At 37.3% G+C, this 25,512-nt stretch overlaps 1 protein-coding gene across 8 annotated transcripts in view; it reads right to left on the bottom strand.

Moving 5' to 3' along the window:
- Window positions 1-25,512, bottom strand: part of SLC44A5 (solute carrier family 44 member 5) — a 370,848-nt gene that overhangs the window by 73,900 nt on the left and 271,436 nt on the right. For all 8 annotated transcript variants that reach the window (XM_060626610.2, XM_060626604.2, XM_060626603.2 and 5 more), the window contains one exon: window positions 8,263-8,347. In XM_060626610.2, the coding sequence (XP_060482593.1) occupies window positions 8,263-8,347 (85 nt within the window). The remainder of the gene's footprint in view (window positions 1-8,262; window positions 8,348-25,512) is intronic.

The raw sequence follows: 25,512 nt of genomic DNA, 5'->3' as shown, positions 1-25,512 counted from the left end.
TTTTTTAATGTTTATTCATTTTTAATGTTTTATTTATTTTTGAGAGAGAAAGAGAGACAGAGTGTGGGTGGGGAGGGGCAGAGAGAGGGAGACACAGAATCTGAAGCAGGCTCCAGGCTCTGAGCTGTCAGCACAGAGACTGACAGAGGACTCGAACTCAGAAGCCCCAAGATCATGACCTGAGCCAAAGTCAGAGGCTTAACCAATTGAGCCACCCAGGTGCCCAATGTTTATTCATTTTGAGAGAGAGAGCGACAGAGACAGAGAGAAAGCGCGCGTGCACGAGAGAGAGCGGGGGAGGGGCAGAGAGAAAGGGAGACACAGAATTGGAAGCAGGCTCCAGACTCTGAGCTGTCAGCACATATCCCCATGTGGGGTTCAGAGTTATGAACCATGAGATCGTGACCTGAGCGGAGGTAGGACGCTTAACCAGCTGAGCCACTCAGGCACCCCAGGACTCTTAAATACAGAGAACAAACTGAGGGTTGCTGGAAGGGAGGTGTGTTGGGGGATGGGTTAAATGGGTATTAAGTAGGGCACTGGTTATAATTAGCACTGGCGAATTAATTCACAGAAGTGCTGAATCATTAAATTCTACATCTGAAAGTAATACTACACTGTATGTTTACTAACTGGAATTTAAATAAAAATGTGAAACTTAAAAAAAATTAAAAGATGAAGCCAGGAGGTCCAAGATTTGAGTAACAAGAGTTCCAAAAACACAGCCAATAAAATGTAAAGAATGAAAACACAAAGAGATAATTGAAAAAATTTTCCAGGCTGATGAGTCCTAGTTCTTCAGAATTAAAGGACCCAAGACTGAACAAAAAGAATTTAAAAAGAGAAAAAGACCTACATCACACTGTGAGATTTCAAAACTCTAAGAATAAAGAAATGATTTTAAATTTTTCCCAGGGAAGACAGTTACCACAAGGTATGTGAACCACACTGGCATTGAACACACTGAACACCAAAAGCATTGAAGCAATGTCTTCAAATTTGACAAAATTGTCTTTAAAGCTACAAATATATCAGTAGACCATCAATCAACTATAGAGAGAGAAAAGAAAAATATTTCCAGAGACTCAGCAAATATACCTCCTGTGCTTCCTTTTCTTAGTAAGATCATTAAGAATTTCTCCATCACAACTAGGGTGTCCAAAAGGAAAGAAAGAAATTGGCCTATAGGAAACAGTATACGGGACACATATTAAAAAAGGTGTTTGTTGTTCATCTAAAATTAAAATGTAAGCAGTCATTCTATGTTTTTGTTTGCTAGAGTTGGCAACTCTAAAATCAGGGTCTGATCTTATGAGGTAGACAAGTCCCAGAATTAAAGCTATTTAGTAGACCTACAATTTGCCAGGTCCCGAGTGAGAGAAAACAGAAGCTCTGCAAGGTAGGCCTTCAAAGAAAAGGGGGCCTCTGAAAAATGGTGTGATTGTGATGGTAAAAAACCTTGTGGCCCTGATTAAACCTATTCAAATAAAAAAGTACAACACCTTCTAGGTCCATCCATGTTGTCACAGACAGCAAGGTTTCATTCTTTTTTTTTTTTTTTTTTTATGGCTAATATTCCATTGTGTATATATACCACAAAACAATTGGACAAATAATGACAACAAAAGAGAAACAGACTTGTAAATATAGAAAATAGGCTGGTGGTTGCCAATGGGGAAGGGATAAGGGGATAGGCAAAATAAGTGAATGGGAATTAAGAGGTACACATTTCTAATTATAAAATAAATAGGTCACGGGGATGAGAAGTACAGCATAGGGAATAAAGCCAATAATATTGTAATAACTTTCTGTGATGACAGGTGGTAACTACCCTTAACATGGTGAGCATACAGAAATGTATAGTTGTCCAATCACTATGTTGCACGCCTGAAACTAATGTAACATTAGAAGTCAACTACAGGTCCATTAAAATTTTTTTTAAAAGGAAAAGAACTTGCTGGCAAATAAAATATTATAAAGAATGTCAATGCCCTATGTTAAAGCAAACAAAAATGTGGGATGATACCAAGCCACTAAAAGAGCATAGGATTTGACTTTAATACCAGTGACCTAGTAGACGTGAAAATGTAATGGCCTGGTATTGAATAACATTTACACAGTTATAACAAAATAAAAGTCTCTTGTTTCCAACTTCTAGAATCAACCTACCAGTAGTTCTACCAGTAGAACATGAAAGGTCTGTTAAAGTTGCAGAACTGAACTTAATGACAAATTTGATTCTATAAAGGGTAAATATAGAAAGTGGAAGGTGAAATGGAAAAGAAGGAGGGAGAGAAGGGTAGTAGGATAATATCCTCCTTTTTTATAAAGAGAAGTCAAAACACTGACAAAAGTTAATGGAACAAGAAATAGAGGCATTAGTATACTATTTAAAGTCACAAAAGTAACTATGTGAAAATCTAAAGGTTAATAATCTAACTGCAAACAAGGGAGGAAGACGGGATCAGGAAAAGAGATAATATAAAGGAATTAAATATTTTTCATAGCAGGCTGTCAATGGCTACTTCTAACGTTAATAAAGCACAAAACAAAAGAATACGTATATTATTTAAAGTTATGCAAAAAAAAAAAAAAAAACACCAGAAGAACTAAGACCAGTGTAATAGACTGAATGTGTTCCCCTGCAAATTCATTTATTGAAATACTAACCCCCAATGTGATAGTACTAGGAGATGAAACTTTTGGGATGTGACTGGAGCCCTTGTGAGCAGGATTGCTCTTATGAGAGTGCTCTTATGAGAGACCCCAGAGAGCCCCATCCTCCATTTGAGGATGCAGAGTGAGGACTGCTGTCCTCAGGGTGGGGAATGGGTCCTCACCAAGAACCTGACCACGCTGGCACCAAAATCTTGGACTTCCAGTCCCTAGTACTGTGAGAAATTAATTTCTGTTGTTTATAAGTCCCTCGGTTTATGGCATTCTGTTATAGCAGCCTTAACTTACTAAGAGAACCAGAGAGAGAAGAGATGGTCTCTGTGGAATGAAATTGTGGGTAAGGAGTGCGGACAGAAGGCCATTGCTTTTATTGCTTTTATAAGCTCTTCATTAATGTTTGGTTTACTTTCACATGTATTTATTGTATTGATATAGATTTTAAAAATTAAATCAGGTAGTAAGTACACCTGGACTTGTAGTGTATTCAAACAAATTTGTGAGAACTCTTTGCCATTTTATGAGAGGTTCTACAGCAAATTGAAGACAAATTTTATTGCTTGACTTAGATGCCAAATTGATGCAAAATTTAAATGGAAGGGTTTTGTCCTCTTAATATTACTGTTTCTTTAACTAAACCTTATAATAAGGGATGGGTATTTTAATCTAATTTGGTAACTGTGCTGCATCAGTCAATATTCAAAATTGTTTTAAGCACTTGTTATAAGCTGAAGTTTTTGTAGTAGCCAGAAGGTGGCATCAAAATCAATTGAGTGGAAATCCCCAAGAAAAGGAGCATACTCAAATATCAAGAATAACTTCCCTAAAACTCAACAGGCAGAGAGAGTTACATCAACAAAGCACTCCATTTCCTTTGAGGTCTCTCTTTTTCATCTGTTTCGACATTTTAGAAAACCCCCAGTGCTTCCCCTAGCATCCTTTTGGTTAGGCATGGATAAAAAAAAGCACACAGTAGCCAAATTCTACATCCTGAATACTACCACACCATCTCTTAACATGGAATTTACACTTAGTTGTAAGGAATGTCTTTGAGAATGGAGAATCTAGTGGTGTTGTGTGTACATAATGACACTAACAAGTATAAATACCCTGTTACAGTCCAACAAGTATTTTCTGGACTGTATTGTTTGGGATGCCTAAATTAATGCATTTTACAATAGTAATTTATTTGTGTGTGTTTTAATTAAATGATAGTTTACCCATTTATATTCAAGATTTTTAGGACTGGTAAACATACGTTATAGGACTATATCATAATTTATTTAATCAATCTCCTATTGATAGTAATAAAATGGAAATAGCCTAAATGTCTACTATTCCTTTTTTTTTAATTTTTTTAACATTTATTTATTTTTGAGACAGAGAGAGACAGAGCTTGAATGGGGGAGGGTCAGAGAGAGAGAGGGAGACACAGAATCTGAAACAGGCTCCGGGCTCCGAGCTGTCAGCACAGAGCCCGACGCGGAGCTTGAACCCACAGACTGGGAGATCATGACCTGAGCCGAAGTCAGACGCTTAACCAACTGAGCCACCCAGGCGCCCCAAATGTCTACTATTTCATAGTACCTATATCACTATAACATTAGAAAATTTTATGCAAATTTCCACTAGATAAGTTGCTAGGATGAAAACTGCTGAATCAGAAAGAATATACAAATTCTATAAATATTGTATAGAGGCCACTTTTAATATTTATTTATTTTTGAGAGAGAGAGAGCACAAGCGAGCACATGAGCAGGGGAGGGGCAGAGAGAGAGGGAGACACAGAATCTGAAGCAGGCTCCAGAATCATGACCTGAGCCGACTGAGCCACCCAGGCACTCCAAAGCCACTTTTAGACAACAGGCTTGAGCACTGGAACATGATTGAGGCAGAAGGGCCCAAAGTGACCAAAACCCCCTGGCTGGATACAGACAGGCCCATCAGGCAGCCTACTTCAGAATGTCCATAGGCCCTAACCAATAAATGGGCTACTTATAACCAGTCATAGTTACCAAAACAGGATATTCCATAGGTCACTGTACCTCCTCACCTTCTTCCTTTAAAAACGGTCCCTACCCACTGCCCTCCTTGCAGACAGCCTCTCCTCTGCTGTCCGGCCCACAGCTCCCTTGCTCCGTATTCAATAAACGTCTCTCTCCTTTGTTGCCTCAGGTGAATTCTTTTCACTGTCTGTGCCACCAGCTTCCACGTGATTGTCATCCCACATTTGGAGGCCTCATCCACTCAGGTGAGATATTACATTTAGACACCATATGTTTGATAAAATGTGATAAATATTATATTTCACTACTACAGTAGAAAAGGATATGCTTTTTTCTCCTCACTTTGATCAACACTGTCAGATTTTAAGGTTTTTAATTTGGTAATAAGCAAAAATTTTAATTTGCTAATAAGCAAAAAAAAATGTATTAATTTGCATTTCTTTAACTATGGGTGAACAGTGCTTTCTATTATTATTGACCATTATTTGTTTTCTGTTTACGACTTTTACCAACTTTTATATTGAATTACTGTGTTTTCCTCCTTGATTCTGTAGCAGTAGTTCATATAATAAAGCTATTGACCTATTGTCAGATATATATACATTGAAAATATTTTTTTCTGGATTGCCGTTTATCTTTTAACTTTGTATACAGTGAGAAAAGTGGTAATATAGTGGTAATATATTTTCAAATAAAGACTTCTTTACCCCATAATTCTATAAATATACCCCTGAATTTTCTTCTTTTACTTTATTGTATATTTTATATACAGAATCTTCAAATTTTCAGGGCTCATTTTGGTGTAAGGTAGGAGATAAATATCCATTTTATATTCATAAATAGCATTTCAATTAATTCAGTATGATTTAATAATTCATCTCTTTGCTACTGACTTGAAATCTCATCTTTATCACATTCCAAATTTATACTTATATTTATTTCTTCCTGCCTATTTCTAGGATACTTCCACAGTGCTTTAAGTGATTAAAATATAATATTTTCATAAATGTTTTCGCTTACTATTAAAAATCCTATCGTTTGAACTTTCTTGTTAAGTTTTCAAATTAATATACACTTATTATAAGAATTATAACAATTGAGAAGCTTAAAAATATACATTGGAATAGCACAGATGCAGAAAAAATATAAATTATATATTATATAATTATTGTGTGATAAATATGGTATCAGAAATCAGAGGGGAAAAGAGCATATTATTCACAACTATTTGGAGATAACTGCATATGCAACTGGAAACACATTTGATTACTACTTCAGTCCCTCTACAAAAAAGAAATTCCATGTAGATTAGAAATTTAAATATAAAAAAGGAAGCCATAAAAATATTACAGAAATATAGGTGAATGTTCTTTTCCAGAGTAGGAAAGCAATTATAATCATGACACAAGATCCAGAAACTATAAAGGAAAATCAATAGAATCACTCCTTGAAAATATAAACATAAATTTTAATGACTCCATTACATGAGAGAAGTCCTAATTTACTATCATCTACATATTGTTGGATCTCTGTATGGTTTCCAACACATTGTTATTATAAATAAGACATTAACGAACATATCTTTATTTTGCTTTGTTTTGTCTTTGAATAATCTTTACGTGCTGAAATTTGTGATCTCCCATTTTTGTTGGAAATAAGTAGGTCATTGGCTTGGGTGTAGAACACTTATTGTTACAGAGGCCTTTTTAAAAATAGCCTATTTTAAGAGCCAGAGACATGTGTAGGATTTTTTTTTTTTTTTTTTTTTTTTTTTTTTTACTACCTGGTGCTTTCTTTGTCCTTCATAGTATGAAAGTTTTGTTGGCAATGTCTATGATTTTTTGAGTTACTGAGGTTAAAATAAGAATGCCCACCCTACTTGAGGATTTAATCCACTCTCTGATAGGCAAGGAGGACCTTTTTGTACAGGTCAGCTTGTCTGCCATAAACTCAATCTGACATGATTAAGGATTTGACCCTCCCCCCTGCCCCACTACCCAATGTCTAGGTTTTTTTTTTATTATCTGTAATGATTCTACTCTGTGAATTTTATTAACCCTTTCCTGAATCTATTATTTAATTTGTATATCTTTTGGAATAATAAGCTCCCAAGTTATGGGTGGGCAACATAGGTAACACAACAAATGTTCTCACACACACACACACACACACACACACACACACAATGTTTTGAGCCTTGTTTTTTCTTGTTTTTAGTGGTAGCAAGGGCTGTTGTTTCTGTTTTTCATCCATTCAATACCAACTTTTATAGAAACTGAATTGGTTATGAAGAACTAGGAGATCTAGTAAAGACCCAGGTATTGCACGAAATGGACCAGTGAGAAAGAGTAACATTGTTTCAAAAGTGAGATTTATGTTTTGTCTTGTTTTTAAGGTAAAAAAATAGAAAACTTGCCTTCAGAAATTGGAAACTTTTGTTATGATTAACATTAGAAAGGAATTTGATAAAACATTCTCCCTTGTTTGCTTCAGCTAGTCAGTCACTGTCTCTAGTAGCCAAGTAGCCTTGAAAAACCTACCACTCGCTGAAGACTTTCTGTGTGCACCCCTTTGGGAAGTAAAGTGATTTGCCAGTAGGTACTGTGGCAAAAACAATTCTAACTGCACTGTTTGGCTACTTAGAACTCAGCCTTCCAAAAGCCCATTTCCTAAGAAATTTTAAAACACGGCTTCTGATAAAATCATTCGTCCAACTCATCCATCATAATTATACTTTTACTAAGCAGAATCTTCATGCATCCCAATAAAATGCTGTATAACAATGACAACTTGTCCTAAATCATATAGTAGGAAATTTCCCAATTCCTTACAAATTGTCTCTAGGAAAAAAGGGAGGGAAAACTTCCTTTATGAATTTTAATCTTCTTACTAAGCCTACTAGGATTAATGTAAAAGTGATTTTGTCACTAGCTAGACCCCAAAACCTGGCCTTTACTGCTCACATGTTTGTATCCACCAACACTTGTCCCACATTTCCCTTAAGCTCTACTTATCTCTTAACTCAGACAAAGGACCTTATGGGCATAGCATCCTGTGATGGCAAACAAAACTACCCCTCAAGCAATAATGACTTTCTGAGGAAGAGCTCTGCTGGTCCAGACCACCCAGACCAGTTTGAGCTAATCCCATAACTCACTCCTGCACAAATGGACCACGGGGTGACTTCTGGAATGACCAACAATAACCTTTACCTAATTATAGTACTAAAATCTCTGCCCAGCATGGAGCACAAGCCGTAATATACATATAGGCATGTTTCTTTAAGGTACATGTGTGACCGTATGCCCACTTCTACATACAATGACAAGGCTTCCCTATTAAATATTCATCCTGACCCTAAATAAAAGGAACACTTTCACTCTTGCCCAGGGAGTCACAACTTTGGAAGTTATTCCTGCGATTTCCTTATTTGGTACAAATCAAGTTTCCTTTGTGTGACAACTCACTTGGTGTAGTTTCTATCTGTGACTCACCAAGGAGCAAACTCACGTTGGTTTGGTTACAATTCCTAAGTTCCAGCTTAGACAATAAAACCAGACAAAGGAAAGGGGGCCATACTCACTCATTGGGGGTGCCCTTCTGGCCACAAAAGTGGCCCTTGCTGTCTGTAGGGTAGGCCACTCTCCTGGGGTCGCCATGTACCCAGGCTGCAGGAACAAGAAAAGACAAAAACTCTATCAGCAATAGCCGACTAAAGGCAGTCTGATTTGAGAAATTAGAATGCATCACTGCAACACATTAACCTCTCCCCTCAGTCACAGGAGATTATTGATTTTCTTCAAAGAGTAATTTCTTAATGAAAAGTAAAATAAAATATGGATGAATCAGTCAGAAAACACATTTCTCTTAATCTCTCAGGATTCATCTGGGTTGTAGCCAAAACCTGAGGTAATGCATTTAGAAAATGACATATATTAGAATGTGAGTTAGAGGGCACACTACAAATGCTTGGTTGGCTGAAAGACACTTTTTCTAAGGCTTAAAACTGGATGACTTCATAGGAGAGCTAATAAATTTACAGCCAATATTATGATGTCATCCTTTTGGGTTATACATAAGTGAAAACCATTAAAAAATTCAAAGGAATGAAACTGTAATGTCTAATTCACATTAACTGGTTCTTTCTGACTTCATGTGACATTCTAAAGGCAAATATTAGCAACTTTAGTGCAATATATAATAAAGATTTGCTGTACATTTTGTCTGTTAATCTCAAAGCTTACTACAAATACCAAGTATTCTCAAACTTCACAAAAACAAAAACTTGATTCTGTTTTCCCGGAAGATGCTGGGCTCTACCTCATATAGACTCATCACGCTTATTTTCCAAGAATTAGAAACTTGACTGACAGCTAGACTACAGAATGACAGAAAGTAACATGTGTTATCTAACTGAAGGTTTCTAAACTTTTTTAGTTTGAAAAATCCCTAAAAACTCTAGAAAATGCATTGGTCATGTAGTACTACTTGCCTCTGCATACAGAAAACAGATCTCTTTGTCCGTTGCTTCCTTTAACATGTGCCCAGCTACATCCTCACCCACATTTATCGGATTTGACAGTTCATGTAATAATTCAGTCACCCTTATGTACATGGCCTGTGTGACTTGAGAAGATACAAAAAAATCAATTCTGAATGAGGATCATATAATATGGAAGAGAAATTTTTCACAATTTTTCTCATCCACGTCTTTCCTTTTAGTATCTAAGTACCCAGAAAAGTCTCCTGTGTCTCATTCTTTCTTCAATGTCATGAAGGCCAAATAGGCTTCATCTTCTAATAGTCTTACAAAATCTGACTACATTCAGGCAGTCCTCTGCTGCCTTATCTTCTTGTCTTTATTTCCCAGAAGAAAGTAGATTATAAATAAAGAATTTAAATGTCATCTAAGCATTCAGTGGACAATGTGTCTGGATACTATTTAATTATATTGTTTTTATATATTATTTTTGTCACATTTTGGCTAAAACTAAGAGGTTCAATTTTACCTATCTTCTGTAATGTATTTTTAAATTTTTCCCTGAAATATTTTATCCCTTTTCCATACAAATATTAATTCAGAAATGGCACCTGAAGGAGTATTTAGATTAGCTAGGTTGGCTACTTAATATATTTATGGCCCTGAGTAAGTTGCTTGTTTTAGTCTTGGCTTTCTAATTTGTTACTGTAAAAATGGGTATAATAATGCCAAACCCCATAAGAATGTTGGTAATATGAAAGAAGATAATATAATAGAAAGCCCAACTGCTTGGCATGAAGTATGGACTTGGTAATGTTAGTTCCTGTCTTATTTAGGTTTCCCCAAAACCAAACCCTGAGACAAGGACTTTGCTACAGTTAGGTTAATTTGGGAGATAATTCTAGGAAGCTTAAGTGGGAGTGAGGGAAGGAAGAAAGCCAAAAAAGGGAATATCAACAAGTGGGATACTGTTGGGAGCCATGGTGACTCCATCCTGCTGGGGACCTTCTGAGGAACCATATAGAACATGCTTGTTGGTGGGCGTGATGACATAGTCTACCATAGCCGCAAGCAAACTCTGAAGAACTGAGGGAATGTGGGGTAGGACATCAGCAGAATCTGCTATGATTTCCTTTCCCTTTTTCATAAATCAATTAACCAAAGAATTTGCTAAATGGCCATTGTGTGTGCTGTATGAGAAGTCAATTTATGTCAGATTTCTTAAGAAACGCATGAAAAGGAGACGATAAAATTTGCAAGAGCCATAGAGAAGAGATGGGACCTGGGAAAGACTGAAAAATGACTAGGACTCAGACAGGTGGCCAGGAGCAGGGAAGAAATTACAGACTGAGGAAAAAATAGAATAAAAGCTTTGGTGTATTAATTGCTCACAATGTATCAGGTACTATGCTAAAAGTATTACATCCATTGTCTCATTTGAGTCCCACAATAGTTCTATGAGGTTGATATCATTTTCACCTTAACTCTATAGATAACTGTAGCTCAGAATTTTATTTACTTCTCAAGGTCACACAGTTTTTCAGTGGCATAAGCAAGGGTTTGAATTTAGGTATGTTGCTGTCTAAGGCTCAAGCTTTAACCACTGAGCTATCAAAGCTATAATGCTACCCATTAAAGGATAAATTAGGAATGAGCCTGTTAACAGTGGGAAACAATATGGATGTCAACAACATGAGGATCAGCAGTATGTTGGACACATATGGTAGGAAAGGAGATGACACCAGTAATTTTGGAGACTTTGTCATTTGGAAAGAAAAAGCTTTGTACTTGGCAGAAGAGGGAGAGTATCTGGTTGAGAGGCATCGGATGCCTGGGAACAAAGGAGAAGGGGGCGGGGGAGATCTAATTATCAAGGGAAGAATTCTTTCTTGATTCTGTAGTTTTGAATTCTAGCAGGTGGCTGTGTTTACTGAGTTGCTGCTACACCTCTCCAGGCAGACTCTGGCACAGAAGTTGTGCTGCAGATCATCTGTGTTTGAGCTGTAACATCAAATCTGTGACCTAGAAGCTTCAAGAGCCAGTTCAACCAAGTCCCCACAGTCAAGGATATCTAGTTTTCTCTTTAATTTTTTAAAATTTATTTTGAGAAAGAGAGAGCATGCACATGCACAGGGGAAGGGCAGAGAGAGGGGGAGAGAGAGAATCTCAAGCAGGCTTCTCACTGTCAGCACAGAGCCTGATGCAGGGCTCAGTCTCACAAACCTGGAGATCATGACCTGAGCCAAACAACTGAGCCACCCAGGCACCCCTAGTTTTCTTTATCTTCTCCATCAGTTCCTGTCTTCCCACACCTGCACTGGAAGAACTTGACAGGGGAAAAAAAAAGAGGAGAACAAGGAGATGTGCAACAGCAGCATTTTGTCTGTTAATAAATTAAGAGATTTCTCACATTTTACTCCTTTTTTTGGAATTTCTCTATTCATGGCAATTTTAGGAATGTGCTGTACAATATGGTAGCCATTAGGCACTCATGTCCACTGAGCATGTAAATGTGGCTTACCTGAATTGAGACACATAATAAGTGTAAAATCCACACCAGATTTTAAAGACAGTATGTAGAAAAAAAGTATAAAAATTTCAATAATTTTTATATTGAGAATATCTGAAATGATAATAGTCATTCTTAAATATATTATTAAAATTAATTTCACTTGTCTCTTTTTAGTCTCTTAAATATGGCTACTGGAAAATTTATAGATGACTCACACTTTGTTTTTCCCAGAGAGATCTGTTCTAGATTATTTCTCCACAGTTGTCAAGGGCTTTTTATATAAGGTGATTAATAGTGCCGTAACATCACATATTTTTGTCAGTCCTTTTCTAACCCCATTATGCCCAATGCATCTTTTTTTATAACTAATAATTTGCCACATTCCTTTTACAATCTTGAAATAATACAGGTAACAATACTTACCCATATATAGACTTTCTTTTAAAATATCAATAACATGGGGCACCTGGGTGGGTCAGTTGGTTGAGCACCCAACTTCAGTTCAGGTCATGGTCTCACGATTTGTAAGTTCGAGCCCCGCATCGGTCTCTCTGCTGTCAGCGCAGAGCTCATTTTGGATCCTTCCTTCTCTCTCTGTCCCTGCCCTGCTCATGCTCTCTCTCAAAAATAAATAAAATAAAATATCCATAACATGTCCTAATGTAATGTAAATGAGAAATAAAAAGAAAACTTATAATTAAATAGTGTGCATATCAACGTGCAAATGCTCACAAGTGACTAAATCAAAAGACAGTGAATTAAGTCAGTACATGCACCTATAAATAGGCTCATTGAATGTAACAGCTATAACTACGAGAAGATGCAGGTGTATCGTGTAGGAGACTTAAATAATACAAGTGTGCTGTCAGTGATGGACTTCTCCTAAATGAACAAATTATAGTCTATTTTAACAAAAAAGTACACTATTTCTTCAAATTCCCTTGGTATTTACTGAAACTATGCAAAAATAACATTTGTTACTTAAAAATGAGTTGTCATCTCCATGAGAGGGACATGGGAAAGCCCGGCAAGAAATGGGACATTTCCTGGTTGTGTAGGACTATCCTAGATATTACAAGACATCTACCTTTCCCAGATCCCATCCACTAAATGCCAGGAGTACTCCCCTTAAACACTGTGACAATCAAAAAAAAAAGATTCCCTAGGCAGTCCTACTGCTTTGATTGAGATCCATTGCTTTGACTGAGATCCATTGATTTGCATGTTCATTCACACTCTTATAATTTGAGATATATATACACATATATACGTGTATATATACACATATATACGCGTGTATATACACATATATACGCGTATATACACACATATATATGTGTGTATATATATATATATATATATATATATGTATACACACACACACACACACACACACACACACACACACACATATCCCAGATTATCTTTTTTTGCTTCCAGATTTTATGGGGGGATATGCTATCATGGAGTTCTTTCTTTTTTTTTTTTTTAATTTTTTTTTAACGTTTTATTTATTTTTGAGACAGGGAGAGACAGAGCATGAACAGGGGAGGGTCAGAGAGAGGGAGACACAGAATCTGAAACAGGCTCCAGGCTCTGAGGTGTCAGCACAGAGCCCGACACGGGGCTCGAACTCACGGAACGCGAGATCATGACCTGAGCCGAAGTCGGATGCTCAACCGACTGAGCCACCCAGGCGCCCCAGTTCTTTCTTATAATTTACTCCCATTTACTTTTATTCAGCTGATCACTATCTATGGTGACTTTCAAATATGTCCATAAATTATTTCACGTTTTTCCGTGGAGTCTGGACTAGACTTGCTTCTAATGAATACAACGTGGCAGAAATTACATTTGGGTGACTTCCAAGAGTAGGTCATAAAAGGCATTGCAGCTTACTCTTTGCTCTCCTTTAGATCACTAGCTTTAGGGCTTGAGGTACTCGGAAAGTCCTATAGAAAAGACCACATAGTTGTCAACAGTCACTAAGAACTGAAGCTTCCTGCCAACATTAATGTAAGTGAGCCATCTTGAAGGCAGATTCTCCACTTTAGTCAAATCTTCAGCTGAATGCAGCCTTGGTTTAAAATTGACTACAGCCTCATGAAGCCATGAACTCAAAGCCAGAGCCACCTGGTTAAGCTGTTCCCAACTTCTGACCACAGAAATTGACATGTGAAACATTCCTTGCTTTATGTTGTCAATTTTCAGGGTAATTTGGTATGTAGCAATAGAGAACTAATTACCACATAGCTTTTAGAAATATTTTATATACTTGAAGGATTCAGTTAAATTATCTTTATGTTCTCCAATATAAATATTTATAATAATTAAATCCTCTTTTCTATTTGATTTATTTTGCTATGCTATTTAACTCACAGCTACAATTGCTAGGATTTTAGTAATTTTTGTTTCTTCACTACATGATTTAATACATGGAGTCCTCAAATTGATTTAGATATTCCCTAGGACCTAACTAATTATACACTATCTAATATCTATTAACTTTAATTCTTGGTGCACCTGGCTCAGTTGGTTAAGCATCTGACTTAGGCTCAGGTCATGATCTCATGGTCCAGGAGTCCAAGCCCCATGTCAGGCTCTGTGCCAACAGCTCAGAGCCTGGAGCCTGCTTTGGATTCTGTGTGTGTGTCTCTCTCTCTGCCCTTCTACCTCTTGTGCTCTATTTCTCTCAAAAATAAACATTAAAAAAATAATTTTAATTCCTAAAGTCAATATTAAAAGCTTTAAAATGCCAATCTAGAATATGGTGAAACTCCCACTCATTCATTCATTCATACTGAATTTTCAATCATATTTCCATCCATTTAGTCATTCATTCATTGGGCCTTACTTGTGATAGGCACACAAAGACTCTGAAGATATAGAAGTGAACACATTCATATTTAGTAGAATACTATTGTATAATTAACACAATCTCCCTAAGGAAACTATGTTTCACCCTGATTGGCCAGTGCAGAGAGAGGATGGCTTCTGGAGAATGGTAATGAATTATCTCTAGCTTAACCAAGTTATGACCTCAATTTTAACTGCTCTTCAAAAGTTGTAGTCTTTCTACTAGAACAAATTAAAGTGGCCTCTGCCACCTTGGATGCAACAGTTGATCTGACAAAAGTTCTCTCCCTTTCCCAATAAGTAGAAAACACCAAGGGAATTTGCTTTCACCTGGAAGAAATAGTACTGCATCCTCACTATCTTTCTTCAAGGTCATAGGACTTCCTAGCTCTTTGCCACAATTTAGTTTGCAGGGTTTTGATAATATCTTTACTCCACAGGATACCACGCAGATTCCTTACATTGATGGCATCCTGAAGAAAAGATCTGGAGAATACTGGAAAGCATGTAATCTCAATGCCTTAGAAAGTCTTATGTATGCTGGGGCACCTGGGTGGCTCGGTCGGTTAAGCATCCGACTTCAGCTCAGGTCATGATCTCACAGTCTGTGAGTTCGAGCCCCGTGTTGGGCTCTGTGCTGACAGCTCAGAGCCTGGAGTCTGCTTCAGATTCTGTGTCTCCCTCTCTCTCTGCCCCTCCCCTGCTCATGCTTTGTCTCTCTCTCTGTCAAAAATAAATAAACATTAAAAAAATTAAAAAAAAAAAGAAAGTCTTATGTATGCTAATGTATGGGAAATAAATCGCATGGAAATGCAAGAGTCTTCTAATAGAGACCTTAGGAGTCCAGTAGACCTATCTCTTTCAAAGTGAAAGATAAGTTGCTGCACCTTGCATTCTCTATTAAGAAAGAGGCACAACTCTAATCACCTGCCAGATATGAGTACAGCCCAGAGAATAAATTTTTTTCAGATAATCCAGGCTATTGTGCAAATCTATATGCATAATGGACTCAATGGTGCTTAAACTATCTGTCAGAACAGGATGCTGTATGGGGCCTGTGACAAATGCCTTTTTAAGAATCACAAGTGGAGTTTCCCAGGGTTTTGGAGAAAACCCATGTTGTTTCAGCAAATAACAGTTCTTTTGAGAAGTTGCTCCTGGACTCTGAATGATCATTTAATGACATAAGAAGCCCATTATAAACTGGATGTTATCTGATCCATCAAGCCTAAAATTAGCTGTGCCCAGAAGCACTCCATTATTGAGTAGAAGAGGTATAGTCATATAGTGCTTGAGAAGATCATGAAGGCACAAGAAACTTACATACGAAGATTGCTCACAATAATAGTGTGTTGACTCCTGAGGCACTGTCTTAACAAGTCCCCATGACTCATGAAAAGGGCCCTATGATAGTTGACTGGGAAAGATAAAATTAAACCAGATTTATAGATGGCTAAGGAGGATCTGTTGGCACTGATCAAGGGAAATTTTCCTCGTTATCTACTTTAGCTGAAAGAAGAGATGAGCTGAATCATTAATCTATTTATGAACAGAAGCCAACAACTTCATCACGTTATCATGAACTGTAAATTAAGAACATTAGACAATCAGTGTCAAGGAAGTTTGAGAAATAACTAGAAGGACTGACCTCAAAATGGACCTAGAATATGAAGATATTGATGTTCCATGCGGTTGCTTAGTCAAGACCCTTGTGTAGAGGTATCTTTCAATAATCAAAGGTTAAAGCACTCATTCCATGATTTTGTGAAAAAGTAATCATGACAACAGGGATGAAGATTATGTGGGGATTAGGATAACATGGAGTTTCATTCAGAAAGGCTGACTTGGATCCTAACAGTGCTTATGTGACAAATTTGCTAGCAGTGAATGACCAACCCTGAACCAGCCAGCCTTATGGAACAGTTGAATACCCTATGGAAAATCCAGTTAAAGCACTACTTAGGAAGCAATACCTGTCAAGGTTAGGTTGTTATTTTTTTAGAATACAGCAGGATTCTAGTAGGAAATACAGGTTACACTCACACAGGATAATTGTAAAGGGTTGAGCAAATATTTACAAAGTTATAGGTAGAGTTATGGGAAACCAGACTTGGTACAGAACCCAGAGGATGGCAACAATTGGGAGTCACTTCCACCTCTATGCCTGAAGGGACAAAGAAGGAAAAGGTTACCCAAACTCAGAAAGAGAAGCCAAATGAAAAAAGCAAAACTGATAAGAATTAAAGCCTTAGGGAGAGAGGTATAGCTACCCTGAAGTGACCCACCAGCAAGAGAGCCAAAAGAATACATTTCACAAACCCCTTTTCCTTCCCTCCAATCTACTGTTGATACCTCTCACTAGCAAAACCATATAGGAAGCCACAGGACAAGAGAGCCTGTTGATGTAATCCACATGATTTATATACGAGTCTCTTACGGAACAGAGGAGGGTGAAGAGCAGGTAGAGAAGGAGCCCAGAGGGGAAAAGGAAAAATACTCAGCCTATATTCTCAGTAACTGACAAGACTACCCAAGATTAGAACTGTAGATATATTCAACAAGACGTTTAGGACTTTATTAAGAACAAAAGAGTAAACAGAATAACCAGAGATAAAAGATTTCAGATTCTCTTTTGTCAGAAGTTACTGCCACAAGGGACGGCAAAAGAAAAGAGCAGAAAGACACACATTCTATATTTCAGAGTCGGAAATGGGAGGGGTGAGAGTAAAAGGTAAAAGAGGGAAAATATATTTTAAAGAAAGATTAAATAGGCACACACACACACACACACACACACACACACAACAACAACAACAACAGCAACAGCAACAGCAACAACAAACCCAAGGAAGTGAAAGAAAATGGAAAAACAGCCAAATAGCCAAGAAACTAAATTAGTTTTTCACAGCATCTTTGTTGTATTCTTTATTAGCAAAACCGACTCTAAGCTGCGTCATACTTTTAACATACTTAACATACTTTTTCTAGTTATTCTAGATGTTTGCCTATCACTATTCATGATCTGTTTAAGGTTTTGATTCACATTAGAAGATGTGTCTTTCTGCTTTTTTAAGGTAAAGAAGTAGTTAGAAATAATGAGGACAGAAATTTATTTGTTCTTTTCTTCATTCATTCCACAAATATTTTTCAGTACCTACTATGTGTCAGCACTATGCTAGACCCTGGTTGTATAAAGGTTCTTGCTAGAGGAGCCTAGAGTCTATCGGGGGAAAGAGATCTTAATGAATAAATTGTAAACATGAAATTTCAATTCTGACAAGTACTGCAAAGAAGCAATAAATGGCACAAAGCCAGGGATTCATAGAAGCAAATGACCAAATGAGAGAGGTCAGGGATGATGTCCCTGGAGAGGTAATGCAGGAGCTGAGACCTGAAAAATGAATGGAGGCACAAAGAGGCTTCCATTAGATGGATACATGGAAAAAGGCCCTGTGTGGGGTAGGGCATGGTGGGTACTAGAAAGGAAAAGGAAAACACTGTGGTGCATACACAGGCTGTCTCATGGTTTCACATGTGGATGGACAGGCAGTATCTTAGGTTATTTTCTATAATGAACTACAGAGAGATGGTTTTAGCATAATAAGGTTGTCAGAGTCAGCATACAACCCACAGCAGAGGCGCTGTTCTCTTCCTATTCAAATTTTCCTTGAAAAAGTCAAGGTCACCATATATTCAGTATCACTCATCTTGGTGTTTGCTTAATTGTAGTTCCATAATTGGCAACATACCCTTACTTCGTATGAAGGAAGATCTCTCATCATTCCTGAAAATTGACATAATTTATTACATCTGAAAATGCTACATGGAATATTCACTAATATCTAGTAGCAAATATACCTTTTTTTCATGGGAAATCGTTTGAGGTCTTCTTGGCCAAAGCAAAACAAAACAAAGAATAAGATACTGCCTGACATTTTATTTACTCTATAGGACAAGCACTAACTAAAGGAAAAAAACCAAATCTATGTATCGATTACCATAAAGAACATGCTCCTCTTTTTAGTGTGTACTTAATACGCTAATTTTGCAAACAACCACTGAATGTAAACAATGACACTGCCGCAGAGTAAACACATACTCAGGCTCACGTGGTTAAGATGAAACTGTTAGAGTATTCATTGTTTTTGCTTGCAAAAGAATATCCACTTCCCACTGACTCTTCTGACACTTGCTGTTTTAAGCCCAGTATGTGAAATTAACAGGGGAAGAGAAGGAGAGAAAAGCATTAGGAGGATATCATGGGGTTCTGCTCTGACCTCCTCTTAGTAATCTCTATTACTTACGAAGAATCCTCATCACCCTCTTCATTAAATAAAAGTCAATATTGTATGGTGGTTAAGAGCACAGGCTCTAAAATTAAATTGTCTGGGTTATTTTGGTGAATAAAACCAAATGACAAAGTGATATAGCAATCGATATAAATCTAGATCAATCATCCCCTAATTTTCTCACTGTCTTAGAAATAACTTCAAAAGACCACTTTTAGCTAAGCAGATACATTTGTGTGCGGGGGAGGGGTGGGGGTGGGGTTGGTGTATATAAGAGAAACAGAGGAGAAATTATTTGTAAAATACTACTTGAGTAATTCATAGCGGATAAGCAAAGGTTGGTAAAAGATGGGTGAAAATTTCACTCAAGAAAATTATCTTTCACTCCTATCAAGGAAATGTATGTTACTGAAGTACCAGGAGCAAGCATTATTATCTAGTATTAGCTCTCAATTTCAACATTTGCAAAGCATGTTCCTGTTGTGCTCTAGGGCTGAGTCAGAAGTTGCAGCCATTAAAAAGCCCTCTGTCAAGGAGAAAATGTGATTAGACCAACTGCTTGCACTGACACTTAAAAATTAACTGCAAATCTGTTTGGGGCAGCTAAGACATTCCCTAAACACTTGCTGGTTGGGAATGTTGGCTTTCAAATCATTATTTTGTATCCCTTAAAGGTACATTTTAACTGTTTTAATATGTGAGAAACAGGCCTGCCAAATTGTGCTTATGGCTTTTTAACACAAGCAATTTACAAATGCAATGAAGCAGATAATAGGACACATGATACCGAATTTGAAAATCTGTGTTGATGACACTTCTGCTGTAGAAACATTTTTGGAAGCAGCCCTGTATCCAGTTGCCTGGATAAGAAAAATGTTGTTTATCATTTCACAGGTGGCCTCTTCCACCCAATGGTGAGTTTAGGGTCATGTCCTTGAACACAAATCAGTCTCTCTCATGCTAACCATATTCCACTTGCAAAGATCTGGAATGCATGCATTCAGCAAAATAAAACAAACAGAAATAAATCTCACTCAATGCTAAAAAAAATCTATTCAAGTAACAGTCAAAACTAAGTCTTTCCTTTCGTAAGATAAAGAATTCCAAAAAAAAGGAAGTATAGGTATATAGTTTATTTAATAAATGTTTATATATTTGTAAAGAAAGAAAAAGGACATTTAATACTGGTTCTGGTTGACACAACAGATTTTTCATTGATAAAAGCTTACTTGACTTCTGGGGAAAGGATGGGAAGGACCCTAAGCTCACTTCTTTCCATGGACACAACCAGATAACATCCACATAAGTGTAAAAACCCAGAAAACTACCGAAAGACTGGGAGAGCAGACTCTCCATAGCTAAATGTAGTGAAGAGGCCACATGGAAAATATAGGAAGGGCAGAAACACAGTGGGGAGCTAAATGGACCCACACGACTGCCCATGGGAGGGATGCATGCCATGCGCACAGGGAAGAAAGAGAAACAGAACCTTACACTCCAGGCAGGAGGCCTGCACTTTGAATATGAATACCCATAATATTTAGCTTTGAAAACCATAGGGGCCTAATTTCATAAGGTCTTAATATCATGGGGCTTAACATCTGGAACTTCAAAATCAGCTGCTTGGCTCTAGGAGGGCCAAAGGATGATAAACCAGAGTCCCCACACTTAAAGAAACAGTATAACAAATAGCAACTCTGAGATACAATATAGAAGTAGTTTTTTTTTTTTTTAAGATTTTTATTTTTAAGTAATCTCTACACCCAACGTGGGATTCAAACTCACAACCGCAAGGTCAAGAGTTGCATGCTCTATTGACTGAGCCAGCCAAGCGTCCCTAGAAGCAGCACTTTTTAAAAATGCCTGGGGTACAGGGGATGGAGATGTATTTACTAATATTAGAGCCTGTGCTGGAGGGGCAGGGATCTTTGGGAGACTTCTCTAAGAACAAAAGAGCCGGCAGGTGACATGTCCCTCCTCCACTCCCAGCCTAAATACACAGGCACCTGCAGGAACTAGCGCAGCCTGAACACTTTCCACCTAGTGTGCTAACAGTATGCCTGCCCCTGTGGGCTTTTGCATATCCGTCCCATCCATTAACAGCTTCAGCAGAAATTCCCCCAGGCAGCTGAAGGTCCACTCCTGAAGTGGACCAGTGAGGACACTGCTGGTACCCACACACTCTGCCCCCACGTTCACCTGTAGACCTGTGCTCTCCAGTATTCCCGTCAGCAGAGAACACCCAAAGCAATGACCTTCAACAAAGAGATAGAAAACATAAAAAAAAGAACAAATCAGAGATGAAGAAACAATAACTAAAACTAAAAATATACTAGATGTAATAAATAGTAGACTAGAGGAAGCAGAGAAACAAACCAGCAACCTGGAGGACAGAGTAATGGAAAGCAATTGAGCCAAATAGGAAAGAGAAAAAATAATACAAAATGAAAATAGACTTAGGGAACTCAGGAATACCATCAAGCATAATAACATTCACACTATATGGGTCCCAGAAAGAAGAGAAAGAGAGAAGGGGGAAGAAAACTTATCTGAGGAAATAACAGCTGAAAACTTCCCAAATCTGGAGAAGGAAACAGAAATCTAGATCCAGAAGGCACAGAAAAGTTCCAATAAAAATCAACCAAGGGAGGTCCACACAAGGACATATAGTAATTAAAATGACAAAAAGTAATGATAAAGAGAGAATTTTAGAAGTAGCAAGAGAAAAGAAAACAATTACATGCAAGGGAAACTTTATAAGGCAACGAGCCAATTATTTTTCGCAGAAACTTTGCAGCCCAGAAAGGGATGGTAGGATATATTCAAAGTGCTGAAAGAAGAAACGGGAACCCTCTTGCACTGTTGGTGGGAATGCAAACTGGTGCAGCCGCTCTGGAAAACAGTGTGGAGTTTCCTCAAAAAATTAAAAATAGATCTACCCTATGACCCAGCAATAGCACTGCTAGGAATTTACCCAAGGGATACAGGAGTGCTGAGGTATAGGGGCACTTGTACCCCAATGTTTATAGCAGCACTCTCAGCAATAGCCAAATTATGGAAAGAGCCTAAATGTCCATCAACTGACGAATGGATAAAGAAGATGTGGTTTATATATACAATGGGATACTACTTGGCAATGAGAAAGAATGAAATATGGCCATTTGTAGCAATGTGGATGGAACTGGAGAGTGTGATGCTAAGTGAAATATGTCAGGCAGAGAAATACAGATACCATATGTTTTCACTCATATGTGGATCCTGAGAAACTTAACAGAAGACCGGGGGGAGGGGAAAGGGGAAAGAAAAAAAAAGTTACAGAGAGGGAGGTAGGCAAACCATAAGAGACTCTTAAATACAGAGAACAAACTGAGGGTTGATGGGGCTGGGGGAAAGGGGAAAGTGGGTGATGGGCATTGAGGAGGGCACCTGTTGGGATGAGCACTGGGTGTTGTATGGAAACCAATTTGACAATAAATTATTAAAAAACAAAACAAAACCAATGTACTGAAAGAAAAAGACCTGTAGCCAACAATGCTCTATCTAGCAAGGCTATCATTCAGAATAGAAGGAGAGAGAAAAAATTTCCCAAACAAAAGTTAAAGGAATTTACCACTAAACCACCCCTACAAGAAATGTTAAAGGGGACTCTTTGAGTAGAAAGGAAAGACCATAAGCAGGAATAAAAAATGTAGGAAGCACAAAAGCAGTAAAATTAAGTACATCTATAAAAATCAATCAAGGGATTCACAAAATAAGAGAATGTAAGGTATGACACCATATGCCTAAAATGTGGGGGCAGAGGAGTAAAGAATTGATTCAAACTTAAGCAACCATCAGTTTAATATAGACTGCTATATGCATAAGATAAACCTAATATGGCAATCACAAATAAAAACCTGTAATAGATAAGCAAAAAATAAATACATAAGAAGGAATCCAAGTATATAACTAAAGAAAGTCAATAAACCATGATAGAGAGTAAGGGAAGAAAGGAACAGAGAATAACTACAAAAGCAACCATAAACAAGTAGCAAAATGGCAATAAGTACATACATATCAACTATTACCTTGAATGTAAATGGACTAAATGCTCTAATCAAAACACATAGGGTAACAGAATGGATAAAAAAAGCAAGATCCATTTATATGCTACCTACAATTCCCAGACCTAAAGACCCATACAGATTAAAAGTGAAGGGATGAGAAGTATTTAATATACAAATGGAAAAAAAAACCATTAATGAAAGAAACTGAAGATGATACAAACAAATGTAAAGATATTTCATGCTCATGGATTGGAAGAATATTGTAAAAATGTCTGTACTACCTTAAACAATTACAGATTTGATGCAATCCCTATGAAACTACCAACAGCATTTTTTACAGAACTAGAACAATCCTGAAATTTGTATGGAACCACAAAAGATCCTAAATAGCCAATGCATTCTTGAAAAAGAAGAAAACTGGAGGTATCACAATCCCAGATTTCAATATATACTACTATATAAAAAAAACTATAGCGTCAAAACAGTGTGGGACTGGAACGAAAATAAACAGATCAATGAAACAGAATACAACACCCAGGAATAAACCCATGATTATGTGGTCAGTCTTTGACAAAGGATGCAAGAATATGCAATGGGAAATGACAGTCTCTTCAATAAATGGTGTTGGGAAAACTGGACAGCCACATGCAAAAACAAAAATGAAACTGGACCACTTTCTTACACAATACACAAAAAAGAAACTCAAAATGGCTTAAGGAGCTAAATGTGAGACTTGAAACTGTAAAAATCCTGGAAGGGAGCATAAGCAGTGATTTGACTATTGATTATAGCAACATTTTTCTAGGTATGTCTCCTAAGGGAAATAAAAGAAAAACTAGAAATGCCTAGGTGGCTCAGTTGGTTGAGTGTCCAACTCTTGATTTCAGCTCAGTTTATGATCCCAGGGTTGTGGGATTGAGTCCCACATTGGGCTCCATGCTGAACGTGGAGTCTGCTTAAGATTCTCTCTCTTTGTCTCTTTCTGCCCCTCTCCCCTGCTCATGCTCTCTCAAAAAATTTTTTAAAAAGCAAAAATAAACTATTGGGACAACATCAAAATAAAAAGTTTCTGCACAGCAAAGAAAACAATCAACAAAACTACCTACTGAAGGGCAACCTACTGAATGAGAAAAGGTATTTGCAAATGACATATCCAATAAAGTGTTAGTATCCAAAATATATAAAGATCTTATACAACTCAATATCCAAAACAACAAACAATCCAATTTAAAAATGTGCAGAAGACATAAACAGATATCTCTCCAAAAAAGATACACAGTAGACCAGCAGACATAGGAGAGAATGTTCAACATCGTTAATCATCAGGAAAATGAAAATCAAAACCACAATGAAATATCACTTCACACCTGTAAGAATGGCAAAAATCAAAAACACAAGAAACACCAAGTTTTTTAGCTAGGATGTAGAGAGACAGGAACTCTCATGCGCTGTTGATGGAAATGCAAACTGGTGTGGCCACTGCGGAAAACAATATGCAGGTTATGGAGGTTACTCAAAATATTAAAAATAGAACTACCATATGACCCAGTAATTCCACTACTGGGTATTTACCCAAAGAATATAAAAACACTAATTTGAAAAGATATATGCTTCTCTATGTTTATTGCAACATTATTTACAATAACTTAAGATATGGAAGCAGCCCAAGTGTCCATCAATAGATGAATGGATAAAGAAGTGATATATATACACACAACAGAATATTACTCAGCCTTAAAAAAGAATGAAATCTTGCAATTTGTAATAACATAGGTATAGATAGTATGCTGCTAACTGAAATAAGTGAAAGACAAAATATCTTATGATTTCACCCACATGTGGGGGAAAAAAGCCCACACCAACAAAAAACAGACAAACCAAGAAACAGACTCAACTATAGAGAACAAACTGATGGTTATGGGTGGAGGGTGGGGATTGGTGAAATAGGGGAAGGGCATTAAGCATAAACTGATCAGGATGAGTGCTGAGTAATGTATCAAATTGTCAAATTACTATATTGTACACCTGAAACTAATATAACACTGTATGTTAACTATGCTGGAATTAAAATTTTTTAAAGAAAAACTTTTAATTTTTATTTATTTATTTTTAAAGTTTATTTATTTTTGAGAGAGAGAAAGTGTGAATGGGGGGAGGGTGGAGAGAGAGAGGGAGAGAAAGAGAATCCCAAGCAAGCTCCACACTGTCAGCAGGGAGCCCGATGCAGGGCTCGAATCCATGAACCTTAAGATCATGACCTGAGCCGAAGTCAGATGCTTAACTGACTGATCCACCCAGGCACCCCAAAAGAAAACTTTTTTAAAAAAGAAAAGCTTACTAGAACAACTTTAAAAATAAAGGAGGTGAGTCTGGGTGGCTCAACTGGTTAAGCACCTGACTCTTGGTTTCGGCTCAAGTTATGATCTCACGGGTTTTTGTTCAAGCCCTGTGTCAGGCTGGCAGTGCAGAGCCTGCCTGAGATTCTCTCTCTCTCCCCCTCCTTTATGTTCTCTCTCAAAATAAACAAACTTAAAAAAAATAAAATATGGGAACTAGAATGCTTTATATTTCTTACTTTTTTATTGGAAGAAATGGTTTTCCTGTGCTAAAACAATGTTTCCAAGCTGTGATCAGATAGGCATGCTCATTT

This window comes from Panthera onca, chromosome C1 (genome assembly GCF_046562875.1).
Source record: "Panthera onca isolate mPanOnc1 chromosome C1, mPanOnc1 haplotype 2, whole genome shotgun sequence".
Classification (NCBI taxonomy): domain Eukaryota; kingdom Metazoa; phylum Chordata; class Mammalia; order Carnivora; family Felidae; genus Panthera; species Panthera onca.
Note: the sequence above shows the minus strand (reverse complement) of the source record. Positions and strands in the feature narration are given on the sequence as shown.